The sequence below is a fragment of the Cavia porcellus genome, unplaced genomic scaffold (assembly GCF_034190915.1).
Source record: "Cavia porcellus strain 051 isolate PalLab524CR breed Dunkin Hartley unplaced genomic scaffold, mCavPor4.1 scaffold_11, whole genome shotgun sequence".
Taxonomy (NCBI): Eukaryota; Metazoa; Chordata; class Mammalia; order Rodentia; family Caviidae; genus Cavia; species Cavia porcellus.
The window spans coordinates 8,450,973-8,473,884 of NW_026947494.1; the positions used below are offsets into that span (position 1 = coordinate 8,450,973).

The 22,912-nt window shown below is 43.6% G+C and overlaps 1 protein-coding gene across 7 annotated transcripts in view; it reads right to left on the reverse strand.

The window, feature by feature from the left end:
* The window catches only part of Ctnnd2 (catenin delta 2), an 813,816-nt gene that overhangs the window by 212,448 nt on the left and 578,456 nt on the right, over nt 1–22,912 (reverse strand). For all 7 annotated transcript variants that reach the window (XM_063257972.1, XM_063257971.1, XM_063257974.1 and 4 more), the window contains one exon: nt 3,830–3,962. In XM_063257972.1, the coding sequence (XP_063114042.1) occupies nt 3,830–3,962 (133 nt within the window). The remainder of the gene's footprint in view (nt 1–3,829; nt 3,963–22,912) is intronic.

Consider the following 22,912-nt stretch of genomic DNA (forward strand, 5'->3'; position numbering starts at 1 on the left):
TGTAACTAAGACCCCTCACCTGGGCCAGGACACTCAGAGGATTGCAGACTCCACCTCGGTCACTGGAGAGCAGCAAGCAGGGGCCTGCTCAGCGCTCTTTCTCGGTTCCTCCTCAGGCTGGTAGTGAACCAGGAGGCCCTCAAGCCTGAGTTCACCTGACCAGCAGGAGAAGCGAGGGACTGGCCCTTCCTCTGTTGATTCATGGGAGTGAATTTTCCACTTTGTACCTAACAGACCTGGCATCATTTTCAACACAACTGAATTTCTTGGCTTCATTACATCAAAACTGCACAAAGCGCTGTAATTAAGAGTGAGAGACGTATGATTTATGACTCTCTGCATAGAGGAGATTTAATTCTGCCTCTTGCTCCACGGGTTATCCATTGTGCGCGCAAAGTCAATACCAATAATGGACTGTGGACTGAAGGGCTGAATCAATTCAATAAAATGCAATAGAAAGACTAGAGGACTGAGTAAATCTGGAAAGGCGAGCTCCTGCAAGATTAGTATTTGGACAACAGGTAATTACAACAATCAATACCTGTGTATGAAAACATGACAGGCAGCCATCCGTCACCAAGGAAGAACCACTTGCTATGAGTATGGGCTCTGAGTTAGGATGAGAGAGTGAAAGAGATCTGTGCAGGATTCTTATCTGACTGGGCGTGCACAGTGTGTGGATTTGCACAACTCTCCACGTGCCTGAGCTCTGCACCGCTCTTTCTGGATTTGACGCAGGCCCTTTGCACTCCTGCTGTTTCTCTGGCTGACATGTGTTACCTCCGACCTCAGGTTCTCAGCTTGCCATCAAGGTGGGACCTCAGTCCTCACCAGACCCTTGCTCTCCCCCGTGTTCCAGCCTCACAGACGGAGTGAAGGAGTGTCCTGCATAATGCAAAACCCTGCTCCAGTGCCAGCTGCTGAGAGAGGCCTCCACACAGGGAGAGGTGACACATGTGACTGCAAAGCCACCTGCAGCAAAATGAAGAAGTATGCAGACACCTATTCTGGTGTGTGCATACCTTAGTAAGATAAAACATTAACTTTAGCATCTTAATGTGTTCTTGTCCAAAAACAATGTGGAAAAGTGGATATTTCACCACTCAGCAATCTGCTTTCATGAAGTCACTTACTCCCCACAAAACCCACAATTCAGGCATTGGTATTTCTGTTTTAAAGATAACAAAAGAGGTTTCAGCAGACTCTCCAATTGTCTCAGCACAGGCTGGCAAGCAGGTGAGCTGCCCAGGGCAGCTCGGTGGCATGATGGATGTGCTGGCCACCTTCACTCGGCCTCCTTCAACCACAGGGCACTAGGGTCCTTCTGACACAGCCACAAGTCAGCCTGTGGTCGACTGCAGCACTGCATCTCTGTTGAGAGGCCTCAACAGAGGCCCAGGCTGTGGACCAAGAGCTCAGAGCCAATTGGGTAAGTGATGGAGACCACTACGAAGCAACGCTGAGTAGGATTTAAAATTAACTAACTGGTTTTCTATGTTTATTTGTGAGTCTGTCCTAAACCTAGACCCCTTGCCTAGCAATGAGAGCTGATTCATAGTAATGGGAGCCTCTATGAATCATTGGTCCTGACAGACCTGTAGTGGCCTCACAGGCCTTTGAGACACCTCAAAGGATAAGGCCACAGCTGAAGAGCCTGGCTCCAAGCCCATTAAATAGACAGAGAATACAGCTGTAGGCATCTCACTCCTGCAGTCTCTTCCCACCGTAAATGATATCGTGGAGGTAAGATGGTTCTCCTAAACGGCCATAATTTACTACTTGGAGAAGTTTTTGACTGCCAAGCCTGCTCAGTTCTTGCACTTTCCTCACTATCCCCACTCTTTGTTTGAAAACTTAATAAATATGGGTGGCCCAGAGAAGCTCTTTGTCTTAGCCCCCAGAGTCTCAAACTCTGCTAAAAGGTTTGGATTCTCTGGAGCCCTAAAATCGTAACACTTGTCTTATTTATTTAAGCCCTGGCCATAAATTCGTTTGGGAAATTGGGGATCTTGACCAGGTCCCCAATAGATAAGTGACTTCCAACTGCCCTGGGCCATCCTTCTAGAGCTCGAGCAAGCAACTCCTTATAATAAAGAATCTTGCTCTATTTCCTGGTGTTTGACTCCTGATGGTGTTAAAGCCTTGTCCCTCTCCTCGCTCTTTGTTGTCTGTCCTCATCTGAGCAAGGGTTTGGCTGATTTCTCTTCTGGCACCAGTGTGCAAACCACACCGACCTTGTCTATGTGTGTAAACCCATGGAGCCCCAGGGCCCCCTTCCTGAAACCCCCAGAGCTGCTTGGTGCACTGCCTGCCAGCTGCCCCGCCTCCTTCCGAAAGCCTCACCAGCTTCGTTCCTCACCATTCCCCACTCTCTTGGTGTGGGGGTGATGTCATTCTCAATATCTGACCAAATTTGGGTGGGGATCCATCCCACTTGGAGGGGAGCACTACGATTCTCCTGAATCAACCTCGTGTTGGCCGTTGAATGAAATCCTTCCTAAACACTGAAGATACCCTAAAAGCTGTGATTGCCAATCTGTGACCCCCAAGTGAAAAATCTGTCATTCATTTTGTTTTCTATTAAGAACAGGGAATGACTAAGATGAGTTCCAACAGGGGTAAGAATCACCTAACCTCAAGGGATTTTAGGTCATTTGAAGAGTGCGTTTTTTCACATTTTAAAGTACTTTAATGGACAATGGTTTTCTATTTCTCAGCTCTGGCATAAGTGACACAGGGTTGGATAATCCTGTGTTTGGGTTGTAGGGGTCCCTGTCCTGTATCTGCTGGATACTTTGTAGCATCCCTGATCACTACTCACTAGATAATCTCTAAATATCTCTAGCCATCAGGTGTAACTGAGGGGCGATGTCATACCTGGCTGAGCTCTATGTTCATTTTACAAAGACTTTTCAGATAAGAATAGGTGTAAGTCAAGTCCTTTGTGGTCCCAGCGGAAGAAAGACAGAATGAAGATGAAAAGCTGCTCAAATATCTATAACCCAATGCAAGTAAGCAAAATCTATAATAAATTGCAATTATATCTTCCAAATCTCTTCTTTCCATTCTTAAACTAATTTATGTTCATCTTCAAAATTGCTTACATCCTATGGAGATGACTTGTTACAGTTTATAAAATCTTTTTTTTAAAATTTGATTACTCAGCTGCTTGCATGCAAATGTTCATCTCTTATCAAAAAAATCAGAATTTGCTGCAGTGACCTCGGGGATTTTGCAGCAATGTCACCCACTATGACGGACGAGCATTTTAAGAGCATTACAAAAGCATAGAGCCTGCAAAGAATCATTGATGTGGTGGACCAGACAGCAGACTCTCTAATGGGCCACATAGATCTAGATTACATTGACTGTTATCTTTGTAAATGGCTCAAAACTTTTGGTTATAAAACAAATTCAATTTATTGCCTGAAACCCCACTTTATCAGTAAGTTCTCCAAGTAGGACAGGACAGAACATAGAGCGACGGAAATTTAACAGATAACAGTGGATGCTCTGGGTTCTTTTAGAATTTATGGGCCGTATTTTGGTCAAGAGAGGACACCAGGTAGAGGGAGAGAAATCACGCTGTGCATGGCACCACCGATTCCGTCTCTGCTGATTCTGACAGGCACATCCTTAGTATTGAAACACAGAAAAAGGAACCCTGCAAAGTGGTACAATCCAGCCTTTGCCACAGATGGAACGCACAAAAACACATCTCTCACTTTCCTGTACTTGTCCATGTTCAATATTATTCCAAAAAAAAAAAAAAAGAATCTAATGCTTCTGAATCTGACACCATTCATACAGGAAACCAAGCAGCACTCACCTCGGCTTTGATTTTATTGTCTCCAAAACAGAGATGCTGTAAATAGGCTGCGGCGTTGGACTGGACAGAGGGAAACTGATGTTGTAACATCTGGATCACTTCGGGCAGTTCCGGGTCTCTCCATCCAAACTCTCTGAACAAAGGGAAGACAGGGAAATATGAGATCCCCTTCCACTCTGTCAGCATAAGGCTAATACACTCATGTCTTGGGCTCCTGAAAAGATGTTGAGTAAATAGATTTTAAGTGTACACATGTGTATGCAATATGGATCATACAGATTACATATGTAACTGTGTGTGTGTGTGTGTGTGTGTGTGTGTCTTGAGACAGGGTCTCGCTTTGTAGTTCAGGCTAGCTTTGAACTCAATATGGGGCCCAGGCTGGCCTTGAATTCATGGTGATCCTCCTGCCTCAGCCTCCCACATGCTGGGGTTATAGGACTATGTCACCACCACTGGCTCATATATGCAATTTTAAATGTATCAACTGAAGTTCTATATTCATAGAGACTAGGAAAAAAAAACAACTGAAAATAGCACATGATTTTTATGAATATATACCTTTTTCATTTGAGCTTAAATATAGAATTTATAGGGATCACATTTTTTTAAGACATTACTTCAACAGACTCTTTGAGGCATTAAATAATCAGAAAAGAGAAAATAGGATTGGACGGATGTATTCCAAAATGCTAAGATAGGTGATTTGATGTAAGCATTTATATTATTGTTTATTTTCAAAATCTCTTTTGTAAAAACAGAGCAACACCAGTGCTGTGAAAAGTAATTAAAAAATAAAGACACCAAAAAATTGATTCTGTAAATGTTCTCTGGGGAAAAGAGCATACCACAGCAATGAGACAACTTTATAAGTGAAAATCATTTATTTAAAAGTTAAGCTTAGTCACAGAATGTGAACAGCTTTTATGGACTGTACATTCCCTAACTGCACCCTCCTTTTTACAGCTGAGCTACTCCAGGAAGTTGGTTGTTTATTTAATCTCAAGAAATATGCCTTAAAATATTTAACTCTATTCTGAAGCCAAAGCTTGATTGCACCGTTGTGAAACCAAACATCTTATGAAATCCCCCAGCTCAACCTGTTGGACGAGGATGCGAACAGGTCCCTTTCTCTGGACTGGATTCTTACAGCAGGGAGCCAATTTTTAACAGAGGAATAAAAAAGCAAGCTCCAAGACCACAGATAAAAACTTGACCCACAAGCCACAAAAGGGTTCTATTTATCTGAAAGATGGGCCAGACAAGAAATGAGATGGTTTTACAGTCTCCTCATGAAACAATTCAGAGCCATCCGTCCTGCTGATGCTGGGTCAACCCCATCATCCGCGCAGAGCAGCCATGAAAAATAGGATAGAGGAAGACTTGACAAAGGGTAAAAGTTCCCTCTGAGATCCTAACCTGTTCTCTTTATCCTTCCTTTAGCACAACCAGTAGATTTGTCAAGCAAACCTAGAAGCATATGGGTATTTTTTATAGCCATAGGAAATAGGGTGACTTTTGGAGTGGCTCAGTTTTGCATTGGAAAGATAAAGTATCTGATTTCATGCACGTGATGTATTTAATAAGCCTCCCTCCCATTCTAGGCAGACCCATACATGTTCTCCAGAAGCATACAGCACATGAACATATTAGCTTAGAAACATCCTTAAGTGATCACATCAACTCCTTCTGGGCATGTGACCACAGTAGGGAACAGTTACCGACTGAAATATGTGAAGCTGGTATTTCGCTTGAATTTAATTTCCTTTTTAAATTTTCCTTGATTCCAAACCATCTCTGCCGTACCAAGACAGCGTGGTTCTTCTCATCATAGTGGCTCTCTAAAGTGTTATTCCTTATATAAACTGAATCAAAATCAATGCAATGCCATTAAGTTAAAACTGAGAGCGCTGCTGAAGACAGTGAGGGCCCGGATGAGCCCAGGTGAGTGTATACTTTTGCAAAGTGATTAGAAGAGGTCTTTGTTCTATTTTATTACAGGTGTTAACTGCTGTATTGGGCATTGGCTGGTAGGGCTCACATCAAGAGTGTCTTCTGAACAAGAACTCAAGGGGAGAAACCTTAGGGACTTTTTGAGCAGCTGTATGGACAGGTACACAACACACACACGCACCCCAAATTTGGATGGGTCCAATGAACATCCCAAAGAATCATAAGTCTGATAGAAACCTAAACTCCTCACCAATGAGACAAAAAAGGCTGTTAACAGGTCCACCTTCTCCTGTACCCATAGATCTCTGAAACCCCGAATACCCCCTCCATCCCCACTTCTACCCCACAGACCTAATTTTTCATCTTTTCTTTTCATTTTTTTTTTTAGTTGGTACCGGGGATCGAACTCACGACCGCCTGCTTGCAAGGCAGGTGCTTATGCTGCTGAGCTAAATCCCCAGCCCCTAATTTTTCATCTTTTGCTGCATCACCAAGTGTCAGTCGTCTGTCACCTCATCAGTCGTATATCCACTAGTATAATTTATTTAGTTGAAGAAACGTAAGTGTGAAGAGACACTGCTTTATCTCGTGGTAAAGTTTGCCATTTTGAAACAATGTCCTTTCCCCCATCTTCCCCATAGAGGGAGTCTGCTCTGTTGAGAGGAGTTTTGGGGACGGTAGTCAGATGCCACTCAAATCCTGCTGCAGCTCCTCCCCTGAACCTTCTCCAACCTGGAGCTCCTGTCTGCCAGGATCAGAGGCACTGACTGGGTGGCTGCTCACTTAATCCACCTATCCTAGGGAGAAGGGTCCCTCCTGGGAACTCTGGGATGGTCAGCAATCACAGATGCAGCTGACACACATGGGCATGGGCCTCAAGAAAGGTCGGGTGTTTCAAGTAATTAAGAGAAGACCATGAAGTAAGAATCACCCTAATCTCCTAAGAAGCTGAACTCAACTTTCATTTGTTACTGGGCTTCACCTTAGAAATGTTAATGGAACAGGAGAATATGCAAATGTAACCTTTCTCCATTGAAACTTGTCACCCAACAATATTGTGACTAATCCCTCACTCATCTATGGACTGTCTGAGCCGTTAAAGTCACAAAGCTTAGTGTAGCGCTCAAGAGCAAACAGTTTGTAATTCTTTCCTGTGTCACGCTGGCACAGAATCCAAAAAGTTACTAAGCTGTCACAATATTTGACCAAGTTTCCCAGAAAAAGAGTGTGAGGACATTCTGGGACTCCTCAGAAATTTAAAATTTGCTTCTCAAAAAGATTCCTGTGGGGCAGGAGCAATGCTTACTTTTCAATCTTTAACAAGGCCCAGGCAGCTCAGCAGCTACATGGACACTGTGCCAGGGCACGGAAATTGTAACCTTTCATAAACTGAAAGTTGGAAAGACTACTGACTTTGACTTCCATGTCCAGAGTCTTGAGATTTAGAGTCTTGAGATAAGCTGTCCTGTTTTTATAATGTTTTGAAGCTGGGAGAAATTGAAGGATGCTGGGTATAAGAAAGTTAGCCTGCAGGAATTTTTTAATAACGAAAAGGAGATATTTTAGTTCTCATTGACCAAAAAGGCTCACAATGGAGCCTTCCACCCAAGCATGCCCAGCTCCTGAGTGACTGCAAGCAGCCCTGGCACCAGCACAGATGCTGACAGAGGGCAGGAGGGACTGCTCTTGCTCCTTAAGTGAAAGGACAGAGCAGAGAGTCACAGGGACTCTGACGGGAGGCCAGTGAGGCAGGGATGGGCAGTGGAACAAGGTAGAGAGGGCCCTGGGAATGTCAGGCTCTCTCTCCCAAGGAAATGGGCCTAGTGTCTCACTAACTAATCAGGAGGGAAAGAGCTGCACCCGGGCATCCAGCACCTTGCTGATGGTACACCAAGGCAGCATCTCTTAGCAGGCCGGGAAGGGTGCACTGCTGAGTATCAGTTACGGCCAGATGAAGCTGAAAGTGGACGGTGGAAACAGGGATGGGGCAGAGACAAGATGGATGAGAAGCAGGGACCCTACGTGGTCCTGCAGGCACTGCCAGCAGAGCTGTGGGGGGAGCACGAGGGGACGGGAGAGACAGACCCTCTGCAGCCCCCAGCAGCCTCTTCCACTCTCCCCAAGGCACAATGCTGGTCCCCAGGACCCAGCTTAACCCAGCCCGGGGCCAGAGACACGGGCTGGGCAGCTCGGCTACTGTCCGGGGTCTGGGGTCTAACAATCAACCTAAGGAAGAGCATTAGAACTACCAAGGTTGGTACTGGCTGCTGAAGTCAAGAACACAATAAAATAGTGAGGAAATTGGTTATTTCTAAACTATAGTAGATATAAAGTACCTGAAATTAATCTTAGCTAACCAATGGATTCTCTCAGTTCAATTTCTTAGAAGGTAAGAAAGAAAATGGAAAATAATTGTCAAAATTTATGGCATTACTTATCATTGTTTTCTTTTTGCTTCTTTTTTTGGTACAGGAAATTGAACTTAGGACCTCGCACTCGCAAGGCAGATGCTGTGTGCTGAGCTACATCCCTGACCCTCCGTATCATTTCAATTGCATGTTGTTTTATAATCAGTGAAGGTCTAAGTAGGCCAGGGGATCATGAGATTACCATTAGGACATTACCAATTATACCATAATAACCTGTGCAGTATAAATTAACTTCAAAACACTATTTATTCATTAATGCTACTAGTTGAGTTTTCAAGAAACATATGTTCCACAGGAAAAATTCACTTCATACATAGTACACGAATGAATAAAATTTACTTCTATTCTAATAGTCCTGTTTGGTGACCATAGCCCAAAGGAAAAGGATGCAAATTAGTACCCGTAAGTGTACCTTGTAAGCCATAAAGATTTTATGGAAAATGTTTATATTCCACAACTCAGTGCCAGTTTTAAAATTAACAGTCCATGATCTGCTTGGAAAAAACACTTAGGCCTGTGAACTTCAGATGGGGAGCAAAGGGAAGAGAGCTGATGTTTCTGACCTCCAGAGTAGGAGTGCAGGGTCTAAGGTGTCTGAGCAATAAATGTTTACTATGTTGGTATCAGGAGAATAGGGTTTTGCCTTAGGAATTAGGAATTTGAAAAAAAAATCACAAATGTTATTCACCTTTAGAATATTTTATTACATATACATTATACATATGCACAGATGTACATGTCTTTATGTATATGTGTGTGCATAGGTATGTTTCTACATGCACACATAACACATACCTATATGTACCGTGTACTATACTCACACTTGCATAATGCACATGTATTTTTTAAAGGGAACTTAATGCCCCAGGAGTATTGTGTCTAAGTCATAGGTGAAGCACACTGTCTTATGAATTAGGACAGCACATCGCCTGGCAGTAGCAGTAAATACTAGCAACACTCCACTTGCTGAGCCTGTCTGAGAGGACTGCTCACAGCTGGCCTTCAGCAGGATTCCTGGTGATGTAGGCAGGTACACTCCAATCACAAGAACACTGAGTGTGAGGATCCTCCATTCGGCTCTGTTTCTACAAGTGAAGACCCAGCCCAGGCACCTGTCATAGTGTTACATGCAGCTGGGTTAGTTAGAAATGCTATAGGCAGTGAGACAGGGCTGGGTCCTAGAAGGAGCCAGTGCAGAAGCCCAGACACCTTGCAACTGTGGGAGAGACAGACACCTCCTGCTGTGGGCCAAGCCTCAAGACAAAAGACCAAGCAAATGCACCCATATCCTAAGGACTGATATTCTAAATAGTTCCCTGTCACCCTGAGGAAGTCAGGAGTCACCATCTCAACCCCCTGGGGAAGAGTCATGGCTTTCTAAGAATGTCACTTCCCCACTTGTCCCTAACATAATCAATTTAACCTGAACTATTAATCTTACTGGCTAACCATAGTTCTGTCCCAACTTAACGCCTATCTGCCTTGTGAGTTCCCAGTTTTCTTTACCTTATACCTGTCTCACCCCATGATTTTACTCTACAAAAGTCCCTGGCAAAGACAGAGTCCTTGGCAACCTGCTCAGGACCCTTCTGTCTCTCTCTCAACGAACATATTCTACTCTTAACCTCTGTTATTCCTAAAACTCATTCTTCGATTTTAGAGAACACGAACTCATATCGGACATAGCAGGTCGGGAGATTCATTCCTTACATCAACAGTACCTTAACCGTGAAGGCCTGACCATATACTCAGGGGCTGACGGTACAGCAGAGTTCAGTCCTGGTAATAGCATTTTAAGCCATATGCATTGTTGACCTGTGGCTGGGAAATCTTCATAGCTTATTTCATTCAAATAATTTTACCTTCATCATTCTTAGTTTTGCAAAGAATTTTGACTTAATTTACCTCAGATAACATATGAAGAAATATTTCCTTTACAAAAAATCTTACTGGAAACTAATAGTATGTCATCTAATTTGGTGGAAAATTTGGTCATTTTGTTTTCCAAGGCTCCCACCCGTTAGTCCATACACTAGTCCTCACTTTTGGATTATATTATGCAGAAATGTCCAGCAGAAAAGCACAGTATTTAAGGAGGAAGTGAGTCCCTATCTTTCTTGATTTATGAATTAATTTCCTGTTGAATAGAGGCCCATCAGATGATGTTTGGGAAGAACAAACTTCAAAAACAAGTTGTTAATTATGCCAGTGCCACCTACCCCAAAGCACCGGGATCACACCTGCAGATGGGCAAAGTTGCTCTTCTATTCCTAGAGAGAAAGAATCCACACCAAAGGGAACCACAGATTATTTAAATAAGATGGTGTTGGAAAACTCAGGCTTGTCTTAGGTGCTCTGTGGCAAACTCAAGAGAGTTCCGGACTGGGTCACGCAGATCCTGCCTGGGGATCCTGCCTGGGATGTCTTGAGGAATCTGTCCCGGAGGAGGAGGGCAGGTCAGAGCACTGCTCAGCATGTGACTGGGAGAAACAGTAGATGCCTCAACTACGTAGAGGAGTGCTGAGGTCATTCCTCTGCAATTTGGATGACAGTCATGTTTGGTCTGTGTTTAGAGATGACCATGAAAGGCCTCAACTGTGTCAGCATCTAACACGGGTTAGGGCACACTGCCTGAGGCTTGGAGTGGTGAAAGTGTTTCTCTTCAACAGGAAACGCCGAGGAAACACCTCCCTGTGCTGAGGCTGGCTCTGCGCTGCCAGCACATGGGGACACTGCCAGCCAGATGGGGTAGGGGACCGAAGGCACGGAATGTTGGAAATGTCAAGGAGAGCTTAAAGCTCACAGCTGCACGTTCCAGGGCTAATATCCTGTTCCAGCATGACAACCAATAACAAGTTAAAATAAAGAAGAAGAAGAAAGAGAAGGAAGAAAAGGAAATCAACCGGTTGTCTGGCTTCCATGATTCCCTGCTGTGTGTGTCTGACTCCATTTTTGTTTTGTGTATTTTGAAATCTGGCAGACAGACTGACATTTCAGCGCAACTCCTGACTCCTGACGGATGACGTCACAGATCACACTGTTTTAACCTGAAATACCTTCAGACTGAGAGGATGATTTTTGATTGTCAGCATGCTGAGCTGCTATGATAGGAAAACAACACAACAACAACAAGAATTACAACAATTTCCATTCAATTAGGTCTATAGCTAGTAATGTGCATGTCAAAAAACAACCGAAACACAATCAGCCCTGGGCATTGCTTTCAGTTTGGCCTTAAGGAAATTCTAAGAAACACAGGCACTATTTTTCATATTTACTGTCTATAAGCAGGAGAAAAAGGACTTCAGTTTCCAAGCAGCCCTTCATTATTGCTGCTCTTCCTTTTCCAGCATCACAGGGGAAGAATTCCACAGCTATTTTCTCTGATTATATGTCACAGTAGTTTTGATACAAAGCTGCTAACTTTCCTCCATGCCCGGAGTCTACACCTTTCTAACTATAAAATATGGAAAATATTTTCATATTTTGAAGAAAGCAACCAACAGTGGATATTTGTTAGTAGTCTTGCAGATCCTAAATAGAAGAGGTGAGTTAAGACTAACCGTTGAGATGATTCTCACAGCTGTGCAAGTGAATATATTAGCAAGATAATAATAACAATAAAATTCGTTTTAAGATAATTACTTTCAACTTCTACTTCCTTATACGTCTTTATTTTACTTAATTTTATTTTTTATTTTTGGTACTGGGGATCAAACTCACGACCTCACACTTGCCAGGCAGGCACTTACACCTCTAAGCTAAACCCATGACCTTTTTAATGTTTTAGTTATTGCATCACTGTGATCCTAACTCTCAGTAAGATGGTGGGGATTATCTTGAAAATTAACTGAAAGTTTGAAGTGAGTTTAAAGATACTTTCTGTTGCTGTAGCTCTGTAATTTAAAATGAGCAGAGGTGTAGAAAGAACAGGCAGGAGAGTTTCAGTTATAGGAACAAGTGATAGATAAACACGGGTTTATTCATGCCCGTAACAAAAGCATACATTATTGGCATCGCCTTTTTCACTAATTAGGAATGATAGTTTTTAAAAAATTATTAAGCAGCTTTTTGTACACTAGAAAGAAATTTTAAATCCTCTCTCAACAGCAAACTGGGGAGGAGAAAAGAATTGGATCTTTAAGAATATGGATAATTTTTGTACAAATATATTTTTAAAACCGAGCATTTGTTTTCTTTGTGAGAAGCAACTAGACGTGACAGAGGAGCAGAGGTTTCCAGCTGCCTGACTTGTAAGTTCTTTGCTGGGTTGCTCAGGTGGCCCTGAGGGTCTCCTTAAATGTTTCATGCATCCCTGGGCCAAAAGATGGGCAGGACAGCTCCATTTCCTAAGTGTACGGAGCTGCTGGCCTGAGACTCACCCACGCCCCACCAGCTGAGAGCTTTGGGGTGCTGCACCATTTCCCAAACCTGGGAACCTGACAACACCGCCCTCATTTTTCTCTCCCATACTGACTGACATTTGCTTTTTAGCACAGAAACTTCAGAAAACCAAAGACTTGCAAAACTGTGATGTCATCCAAAGAAATCAGTACTGTCAAATTTTGAAAAGGCGCTCAAGCTCGCGGTTCACATGGTGCAGGCCAGAGACACTGCTCTACTACCCTGGAAGACTTAAAATGTCCCTCCGGGTCCCTCTGTGTCCCTCTGTGGCTCTGGGACACTTAGCAGTTGGCTTAGCTGGGGAACAGCAGGGAGTGAATGGTCCTGCCCAGGCCATTTCCAAACAGGGAAACAGGACCCCTTAGTGGAAAGGCAGCTCACTGGTGTATGAACAGAAGCTGGCTGCATACGAAAGTTTCAATTCAGAATTTCAATTAAGTGACTCAGTAGGAAGGTCACATGAACATAAACATTTGTCTTTTGAAAAGGATTTTTAATCATTTCTATTTCTTTGTGTTTTGAGATGTATTATCTTATGACTCTGAAAGAACATCTTAGCATTCCTTAATGATCTTTATATATTTAGAAGATAAAAACTGTGAAATACTAAGTTTTTAAGACCCACTCCCCCCACACGGTAGTACAACAGGACCATGCAACATGACAAAAATGCCAGTTTAGGGCTGGTCCTAGTACCAAAAGCACTTCTTTGTATTATATTCAGTGTTCACTTCATTACATAAAGTTGCTTTTAATGTCTTTAATGTTGTGCTTGATCATAAGGAACCTCTGTCCTACCTATTTCTTTCCCTTGTTCCAGAGCCCCAGTTGGGCTGCTATGGAATAAAATTGCAGAATGAGAAATAACAGAAGGGATAGGAGACCCAGAGGAAACAAATTGAGTGATGTGAAGACTCTGCTCTTGAATGAGTGTGACAGGTTACTTCTTTGTAGATGTGATGTACAGGACTGATGAGAAACTGGGAGTGCTACAGACAGCTGAGTTAGAAATATTACAGGCAGTCAGACAGGGCTGGGCCCTCAAAGGAGCCAGTGCAGAAGGCCAGGTACCTTGCAACTGCTGGGGAGACAGATACCTCCACTGTGGGCCAGGCCTCAAGACAAAAGACCAAATCAATGCATCCATATCCTAAGGACTGATATTCTAAATAGTTCCCTATCACCCTGAGGGAGCCAGGAGTCACCACCCCATCCCCCTATAGGAAAAGTCATGCTCTATAAGCATGCCCACTTGCTATGTGACTCGCTTCCCCATTTGTCCTTGATTTAATCCATTTTACCTGAGCAATTAATCTTATTGGTTAACTACAGTTTTGTACCACCTTTCTCCATCTTGGACCTTCCTCACTTTGTTGTTTTACTCTATAAAAGCCCCTGGAAACGACAGAGTCTTTAGAAACCAACTCAGAACCCCTTCTGTCTCTCTCCCAGACAGAAGCTTTCTTTCCCTCAATAAATATATTCTGCTCTTAACCTCCACTGTTCCTAAAAATTCATTCTTCAGTTTTAGAGAACACAAATTCATTTGGGACACCTAGAGGTTGTAAGTTTCATTCCTCCATATCCGAAGGAGATGACACTTGGGCCACTCCTCTAGAGAGGATCGCGGGAACAACACCAGATCTATTACATGGCTTTCAACTGTAATTACTTCTTCCTTCTGGATCAAGAATCATGTAATTTAAGATATATGAAGAACACACACAGTGAGATCATGTCACAGACTTTATAAAACAATAACATAGTTTTCCTAAAACATTCCTGTCATGCTTTCTTTGTTTATAATTTTAGGTATCTTGCTCTAAGAATTCTAGGGTCCAGGATCAGCTAACTGGAGCAGGCTAACATTCCCAGCTAGAGACATAACAAAGCTCCCAATCAGGTGCTACATGTCATCCTTCATTGGCTTTCCTGAGCAGGTGCTTAAACTGGGCTTGGCTTCACTCAGGTCCTGTTTCTCCAAATTCCTTCCCAATTTGTGTTCTACATCTCTCTGGCTTTTGCAAGTCACCCATCATTCGCTCCATCAATGATTCTGCTGCTCAAATAAAAAAAATGTCTAAAATCTATTTCAGTAAAGAGTTGTGCTATCTGTTGGTGCAATAAATAGAATGCTCCAGAAAACTACATTTCTGCACTTGGATTATTGCACTAATCTTGGTCTTTTTCTGTTTAAAGTTCCCCAGAAGGGACTGACTAATACAGTTATAGTGGTGCCTTGGGTCACGAACTTAATTTTTTCCTGATTCTGGTTGCATATGCTTGGAATTTGGAACCAGAATTGTGGCATGAATTAAATTCATGAACCGAGGTAACACTGTAATCTATTTTAACATAATTAATATAAAATCACTTGTCTATCTGTAGCCTTAGTATGTTCATTTATTCTTGCTCATTCACCTGGTGTTGTGGAGGACCAACAGGATGACTCCTTGAACGAAGAGCAATTATCTTCACTTTGGCTAAACCTGGCTTTGTCTCCAGGTACTGATATGTACAGAGCTGGCTGAGCCATGTCCTTCTGCCTTCCATTGGCTCTAGGCAATGTGACTAGGGCCAGCTGAGGTGCTGATGCTTAATCTCTGAAGCCAGATGACAGTCGCTGTCTCCCTGCCCTGTGACTCCCTAAACATGGTTGAGCTAGCAAATGCAGAACCTCTGCTCCAGGGCTGCCAATGGGTTACAGCCTTGAGAGAAGAAGCTGTGACTTCCCAGGGCAGAACAGTTTGCACATCAGAGCAGAAACACAGGCCCCTTACACATTAAGTGCTGTCTCAGTTGTTATGCAGCTTGGTCTTTCTGCACAGCCTTCTCTCTGCATATTGCAGAGGTGCTTTTGGGCCTCTTAGCCCAGTTTAAGGTACTCACATAATTCCTGCCATTCTCACAGTGCTCATCCTCAAACCACTCCCTGCTTGCAGAATTAATAAAATTCAGGCTGGGCCTTGGTTCAAGGTCTTCATTCCGATGAGCCTTTAGCTGTCTTAGTGTCTTTATTCTGGATTGCACATGTCACATAAAACTATGATAAAAATATATGTGCATGCTTTTCTGTTAAGCCAACATCTTTGACCTTTTAGGATGGGTAGGAGAGGGATCAACCCTTTTCTACACTTATAGTTCCTCTTTGTGACAGTTGGACCCCGTTCTATTTCCAAACATGATTCTTAAATGGCAGACTTCATATATATTGGTTTTACACATAAACCAGCCAGAATTTTAGACAAATGTGTGATACAGGAGCATCCTGGAATTCTAGCCTTTTTCTTTTGCAGCTAGCAGCGAGGCGAGTTGCAAATATTTTTCTGAAAAATGTTTTCCTAGAACTAAAATCACCAGAATATTGTAAACACAAAGAAAAACTCAAATGTCTAATTTTCTCTGCAATGCAAAAGCCATAAAGTTGCCAGGACCATAAAGGATAAAGGTTACCCAGTCAAGCAGGACATGCTGTTATTTTAGAAGAGTATAAATATTTACAAGGGACTGTGTCTTCATTAACTGCTGGGGAAAACATACTGGGAATAACAAGGATTTTGAAGTTCACCCTAGCACCCAATCAGTCACAACGGCTATGCACTCACATCCCATCATATTCCCGTTGCTGCCATGGTCAAAGCCTTGTTTCTCATCCTCTGACAACTGTGCTGATGGTCTACAGGGTCTTCATGGCAGGCTGTACCCCTTCCCCTTTATCCTCACAGCTCCAGCCTGGGAAGCCTTCAAAAGGCAGCTCCAGCACTCTGCTGGCTTTCCAGCAATCCCCATGCATGCCCTGCCATTCACAGGGCTTGCTTCAGGCAACCTCACGTTCTAGGCACTGCCTCCTCCTCCAGTGATGCTGCTTGCTTTGCAGAGATAACATCCTATTTCTTCCTTCTTTGCTAACTTGCCTCATCTCCCAGCACTGCCTGGCCTATGCTATACTGTGGGAGAATCTGTACCTGGTTCCGTTCTTTCCTGCTGACAGAGAGGGTGATATGACATCTCACCCACATAAGTGCACAGACACCGACTTCAAATATCATGTGTGCACGACACCACTTTGGGGAAAACATTGTCTAGGTGTCGGGGCCACAGAACCTTCCCTGGCCTCTCTTGCAGCAAGCAAGCAGCATCAGTAGCACCTTTCATTGGAGCCTTGCACGCACTGTGTAACTAATGATGATTCCTCACCAGGGCGGCACACAACTCATGCCATTTATAACTCATCAGTATCTTCAGTGTCCAGCACATGGCTTTGCATAGAGTAGACCCTTAAAGAACAAACTATTCCAGGGTAAAAGCATCTCAAAAGTAAAAATGATGATAGAAGGTATGTATGCAACACTCAATGCGGTAATTGTTCACCAAAGCTCTCTGATTCTATTCATCAATTTACCAAGCATTTTCAAAGTGCTGGTGAGGCCCTGGAAATCATGTATGGTTCTTGGTCCCCAGGAGCCAGGATCCTCTAGGAGCCAGTGAATAAGGGGAGGAGTTAGGTTTGTGATGCTTGAAGGCAATGTCAGGGTCAGTAAACAGTGTTTCTCAGATTCCACCCGATGATGATGTGGATGAGATAAATCTTGGTCGTGATGGTTGTGACATGTAGGTCACAAACTGAGGAGGGAGGACCCACCTTGGAAGTAGTAGCACCAACCAATAGGCTGCCAGCCTGGACTGGGTACAAAGGGGAAAAGCGAGTCTCCCCTCTGACTGCTTTGCAGGAGCACCAGTGTTCACCACGGCCTTTGGACATTTGCGTCCAGGCCCTTCAGGCTTCCAGCACAGACCTCTGGACTTTCTGACACGCACTTGTAGCAAACTGCAGAGGGCTGCCAGCCTTTGATGACCAGTGGGCTCCTCTGGCAGGCATGCGGATGGCCACTTTGCATCCTCTCCTCACTGATGCCCAGGCAGCCAGAGTAAGCCTACCAAGAAAACCATCTAGATGATCGTATACATACTTATATTAAATCTGCTCTTTGAGCGAACCCTGATACGGGGCAAGATGACACCTTGCATTATAATGTGTTTAGTGACATCACCTGCCAATTAGGGCCCAACTTCTTCCTCCACTTCCATCTGCAGACATTGGTGAATGTCCCCTGGGGCCAGGGTGGGATGCAGTAGGGTGCAGCAGGGTGGGTTGGATCATCTCTGGTAAAGAATCATTGATGTGAGGTAATTAGTAAGGTCCAGGACACTGATCACCCTGGCCACATTACACAGGCTCTCTGATCCTGCTTCCTGTGGACTACACAGCCAAATGGCAGAGAGGGTTTCTCACTGTGGGTCTTTGGGTCTAGAACTCGGTGTGAAGGGAAGAGGAGGAGACAGTGTACACTGATGATTCTTGCTACCTGTGGGTCATGGAATCTAAGAAAACAGTAGCCACTGGCCTGGGGTGGGGCACAGGAAATCAAGGTTATGAGGCTGCAGGTGCAGCAGCGGTGGGCAGGAAGTTCCTCAGCCACTCTAACAGCAGCCCGGGGTGGACCTTGCAGTGCCTGGGCACCTCGCTGGGAGGGAGAACAGATGCCTATTTTATGCATTCGCCTTCTAGCGAGCTCTGCAGTATGTGCACACATTTGCAAGAAAAGGTAGGGGAGAGACCCTGTGCTAAATAACTCTTCTCATGCATTTTAATACACTGCCATTCTCTTATTACCCTGTCACGCCCTCTTCCGTCGAGGAATCGAGCTGGTACAGTGTTTTCAATCGCTCCATTCCTGGGGTGAATAATGTGCTTCCACTGCTCTGGAGTCTCAATCAAACTTAGATTTCTCTGCAAGTCGGATCCTTTCAGCACAGCAGCCGTGAGCACTGTGTCGGCAGGAAGCCAGACTAGTACCTTAGGCTTAATGGATTTCCTCTAATAAACCCCAGACATCAGAGCGGCACAAAATCACTCCCTTTAGGGAACCTGGCATATGCCGCAAGCGTGACCACGTCCACAGGCTGGTAAGGCCACGAACACGTGGCGAGCTGGCAGACTCACAGCGCTCAGCACGCTCTCTCTTCTCCTCTCCTCTCCCTGACAGTGCAGTGTCTTCCATCTAGTCACCCTAAAATCCTTTAAAATAGACATGCATCCACACCGCTGCTCCTCCCCACAGGTGCTCAGGCACGCAGCTAGTTCAGTGGATTATTCAAGGTAACACAGAAAAATCTCACAAACACTGAAAAAGAAAATGATCTCCGTGTTCCAAAGACTCCTCCAGGGCAAGAGAATCCACACAGCATTTCAACTTTATTAGACGAAAATGACCCAATCTTAGCAGTTTCACTTTGTTTTCTCTTTAGGCTTTTGCACTAAAAGATTTTTTATTTTTTAACTTAATGAAGTGATGAAAAACATCAAGTATGGTTTTAAAAACCACCTCCTAGAGAGGAAGAGGGGAGGAATCTCTCTCTTAATGCTTAGGTTGTATCTTTGGGAATTTAGAAAAGTAATAAAATCTTCAGAACTTTAGGAAATCTTTATCAGCATTCTTATATTTCAGTTTTAAAATGTCTGGTCCAAAGTGTATATAATCAGAAAAGTTCTGTACATTCTTTATAATCTTGTCCTTCCTCCCTTTGACTTCTGATTTCCTTCTTCATTCAAAAGATCAGCTCAGGAGGGGAACTCGTGTCTGTCTCCTGGCTTATCTAGTCTAACACATGAATCAGCATATTATTTCAAAAGAAGGTAATGTTCCATATGTCAACATGACATATGGAACATGTATATGATACATACCCACAGTATGCATCTATCTCTTATTGGTTCTGTTTCTCTGGAAAACCTTGACATCAACAGATGCCTTTCTTTTAAATTCTTTTTTATTTCTTGTGGCTATTAAAAGGAAATATTGAGGAAAAAGAGGAATCCTTTAGCTCAGATCTCAAACAAATGTTCTCTGCTGGTGCCCTATATCCTGTGCAGTGGGAAATCAAACAACCTGCCATTGATGCCCCTGTGCTGGGCTCACAATTGTTCCTCACATTTTCGAAGTGAAGTTTGCATTCTCTCCCTACGAAGTTGAGCTGATCTGAGATCTGCTTGCAGTAACAGAATATGGCTCACAGTCTAGGTCCTAAGAAACCTTGTAGCCTCTATCTGGGCTTTTGGGCTTCTCCCTTTTAGATCTCAGCTGCTGTCCTGTGAGACCAAGCCAGAGGGAGTAGATGTCAGGACCACTGTTTCAACTGAGCTCCCCCAGTTGACTGCAGACCTCAACAGCCTGCACAAGAGTGTACGATCTTGGACATCCAGCCCTTTGGGGCTACGCCCTGAGCCTGCCCAAGGGGAAGCTCCCCAGCTAGCTAAGCCAAGTCCACACAGAGAACCACTAGAGGTAAAGATTCACGGTCTGGCCCAACCGCTAAGTTTGGAGGTGGTTGGTCATACACACAGCATTAGGTAACCAGGACAGGCAAGGATAACTTTTGTTATATTTTGCTTAAACCATGTTTCATGTGTTGCAACTAAGGATACTATTCAGGTAGGTAATGAAAAATAATTTCTTTTTGAAATTTTTGAAGATGAGGGTTCAAGTGTCGAAACCACTCCTTAATTTTATAAACATGTTTTCCCATCAGACAGGCATAAAAAATCTGAAGAGTCAATTTGAGACTGTCAGTTTATTGTTAAAGATTCCCAAAGGGACCATGGGATGGCTCTAGCTCACCTGTACTGACACTGTGGGCCAGGAGAGAGGCTAAGCTCTCACACTTACTTGTTAATATGTAAAATAGGTAAGTGCACTTTTAGCCAATTGGATTTGTCCTAAAAGGGAGATATTGAAAATACTATTGCCTGATTTTATTGGCTCTTCTTTGTCTTTTTACATGGAATAATGCGGGTGATAAGTATGATAACACACTGGACTGTTTCATTTCCCTTCCTGAACAGTGTTCCTGTCTCACATTGGTGGCTTCGAAAGGACGAAGGTAGGAGCCAGTGAAGAAGAGAAGAAAGCAGAAGAGGTTGGCAAGTGTGTTTTACAATAAAGAATCTCGAAGAGGGGTTCAAACTACAGAGTGATATTTCTTGTGGTTAGATTCTTTGGAAACTTCAGTAACAAAGTATTATGGTTATTAGGTAACAAATTATTACTGTATTGTATAAAATAATGACACAATTTAAATTTGTGATGTCTCATGGGCTTAACTTACACAAGATAACACATAAAAACTCAATGAAAAAATAAACTTATTTTTACAATATGAAATATTTAAGAAATTCATGTAATATGTACCTTATTATGCAAAAAGAAGGCAATAAATAACCCGGAGAAATCAAAGACGATCATTCTATTGGTAATCAGTATGAAAGTAATATAAAATTTAGCATTATTGGGAAATAGACGAATTAGTGGTTAACAAATCCACAGAAAGGTATTACACTGATTTCTGGGCCCTCTAAGTACAATGGCCTGGAGGAGGACTCACAACAGTTCTCACATTGAGGAGGGACATGTCTGGGTGCTTGTATGCGGCTGGATGCCAGCAAGGGGGTGACCTTTCCATGTGGTCTACAGTCACGGTCATGTGTATGTCTATATGTTCTTATATGTCATCTGGTCCCCAAAAGGGCTTTACATTGGCTTCTTTTTCAATAAAAATGTATTAAAATTATGATTTTTAATATGCAGGCAAAATGACACAGTTAAGTGTCAAAGGCTGTGACACTGTGACCCCGCCCCTCCCCCTTTCCACAGAGACAGGCTGTGCCTCTCCAGATCACCCCCAAGTTTGACAACAGCCGACTGGGGTCTCTTTACGTTCCCAGGGCTCCTTCCTCCAGAACCCGCTGGCAGAATACTTCATTTGTTATTTGTCGCCCGCTGACACTGCTGGCGAGCTACCCAACATCCTCCTGGCGGCACGCAATCGAGACTGACAAAAAACCCAGTTATGAAACCCGGCAGCTGAAGAAGCAGTTGCCTCTCCCATGGCACAGTCACTTAGCATTTTCACACGGCCTCTGTCTCGGACACGAAAGCAGCCTCTCAGTACCCAGCTGAACAAACCAAAGGCTATTTGTTTCTCCAGCTCTTGGCAGTGGGATGACCTTAGGATGAAGAGTCCGTGGTTCTCCTTTGCACTGTCCACCCTGAGGCCGATGCAGGCTGCAAGGGCACCTCCTGCCACTGCAGGCCTGGCTCCATCCAGCCTACAGCGAGCGCTGGTGAGCAGGGAGAAAGGGAAGAGGAAGGGTTCATCGGACTTCAGAGCTTGGCGTGTGAATGAATGGACTTCAATTTTCCCATCATGAAAGCCCACGTGGCATTGAGACAATGGGGTAAGACACCATAAAACAAGTTGGTGATTACTTAGACCAACAATGATAATTATTTAAAGCTTAAAATCTCACATTAGAGGCATAAAGCAATCAAGAAATCAAGGCTTATTAAAACATGCATCACTTAATCCACAGTTCACCGTGAAAGAGTATCAAGAGTTTCACAAGTGTTTGAGCTGGCCTCAAATGGAGTCACTCATGCTAAAGAGCCACATTGCCAGGCTGAAGCCAAAGGTGTTCACCTGTACAGCTGAACTGAGAAATGATGGTGGAACTTACAGTCAAGTTCCTAGACAGACCAGCCAAAACACACAAAGAAAAAGTCAAAAGCCCCTAGGACAACCAGCACAGCAGCAGCATGGACAGTCATGCTGACCCACCAAGGAGCTCAGAAAACCTGAGCTGGCGTAACAGGAAAGGACCATCAGTCTAAACCCAGGCTTGCAAGGCAGCTGGGTGGCCACTAACCCAACTTTCTTGCTGTGTTGTTCTCTGGTTCCTGCTAAAGCTACCTTAAAGCAAACCAAAACAAAACAAGCTGCAACTCCTTTCTGTCTCATCAACTGGTTGTTTCCTGGCTCATGAATCCATATTGAAAGCCAATTAGATCTTTCAAACTAACTGCATTTAAAGTTTTTGTTAACACATGCTTTCCACTCACAAGCTCAAGTCCTGATTTCTTCGTTCCCTGCAACTCTTCCAACGCAGGCTTTTAAAAACTGTCTCTTGAGAAACAATGTTCTTGTTAGGGAGTCAATTAATTTATTTACCTATGGCCTGCCATGAGCCAGAAGGAATTTCCAATGGCTCTGACAAAATCATAACATGTCAGAGATGAAAGAAACATGGGAGCCCACATGAGCGATTTTCAACTGGATGTGAGAATGCAGGTTGTGGAATCATCGTAAGTATATGGAGATGGTGTGGCAAAAACGTATTTCCAACTAGGTGGCTCTATCTTGCAGGATGACTTTATTCTAAATTTAGGTGACCTCACCTGCA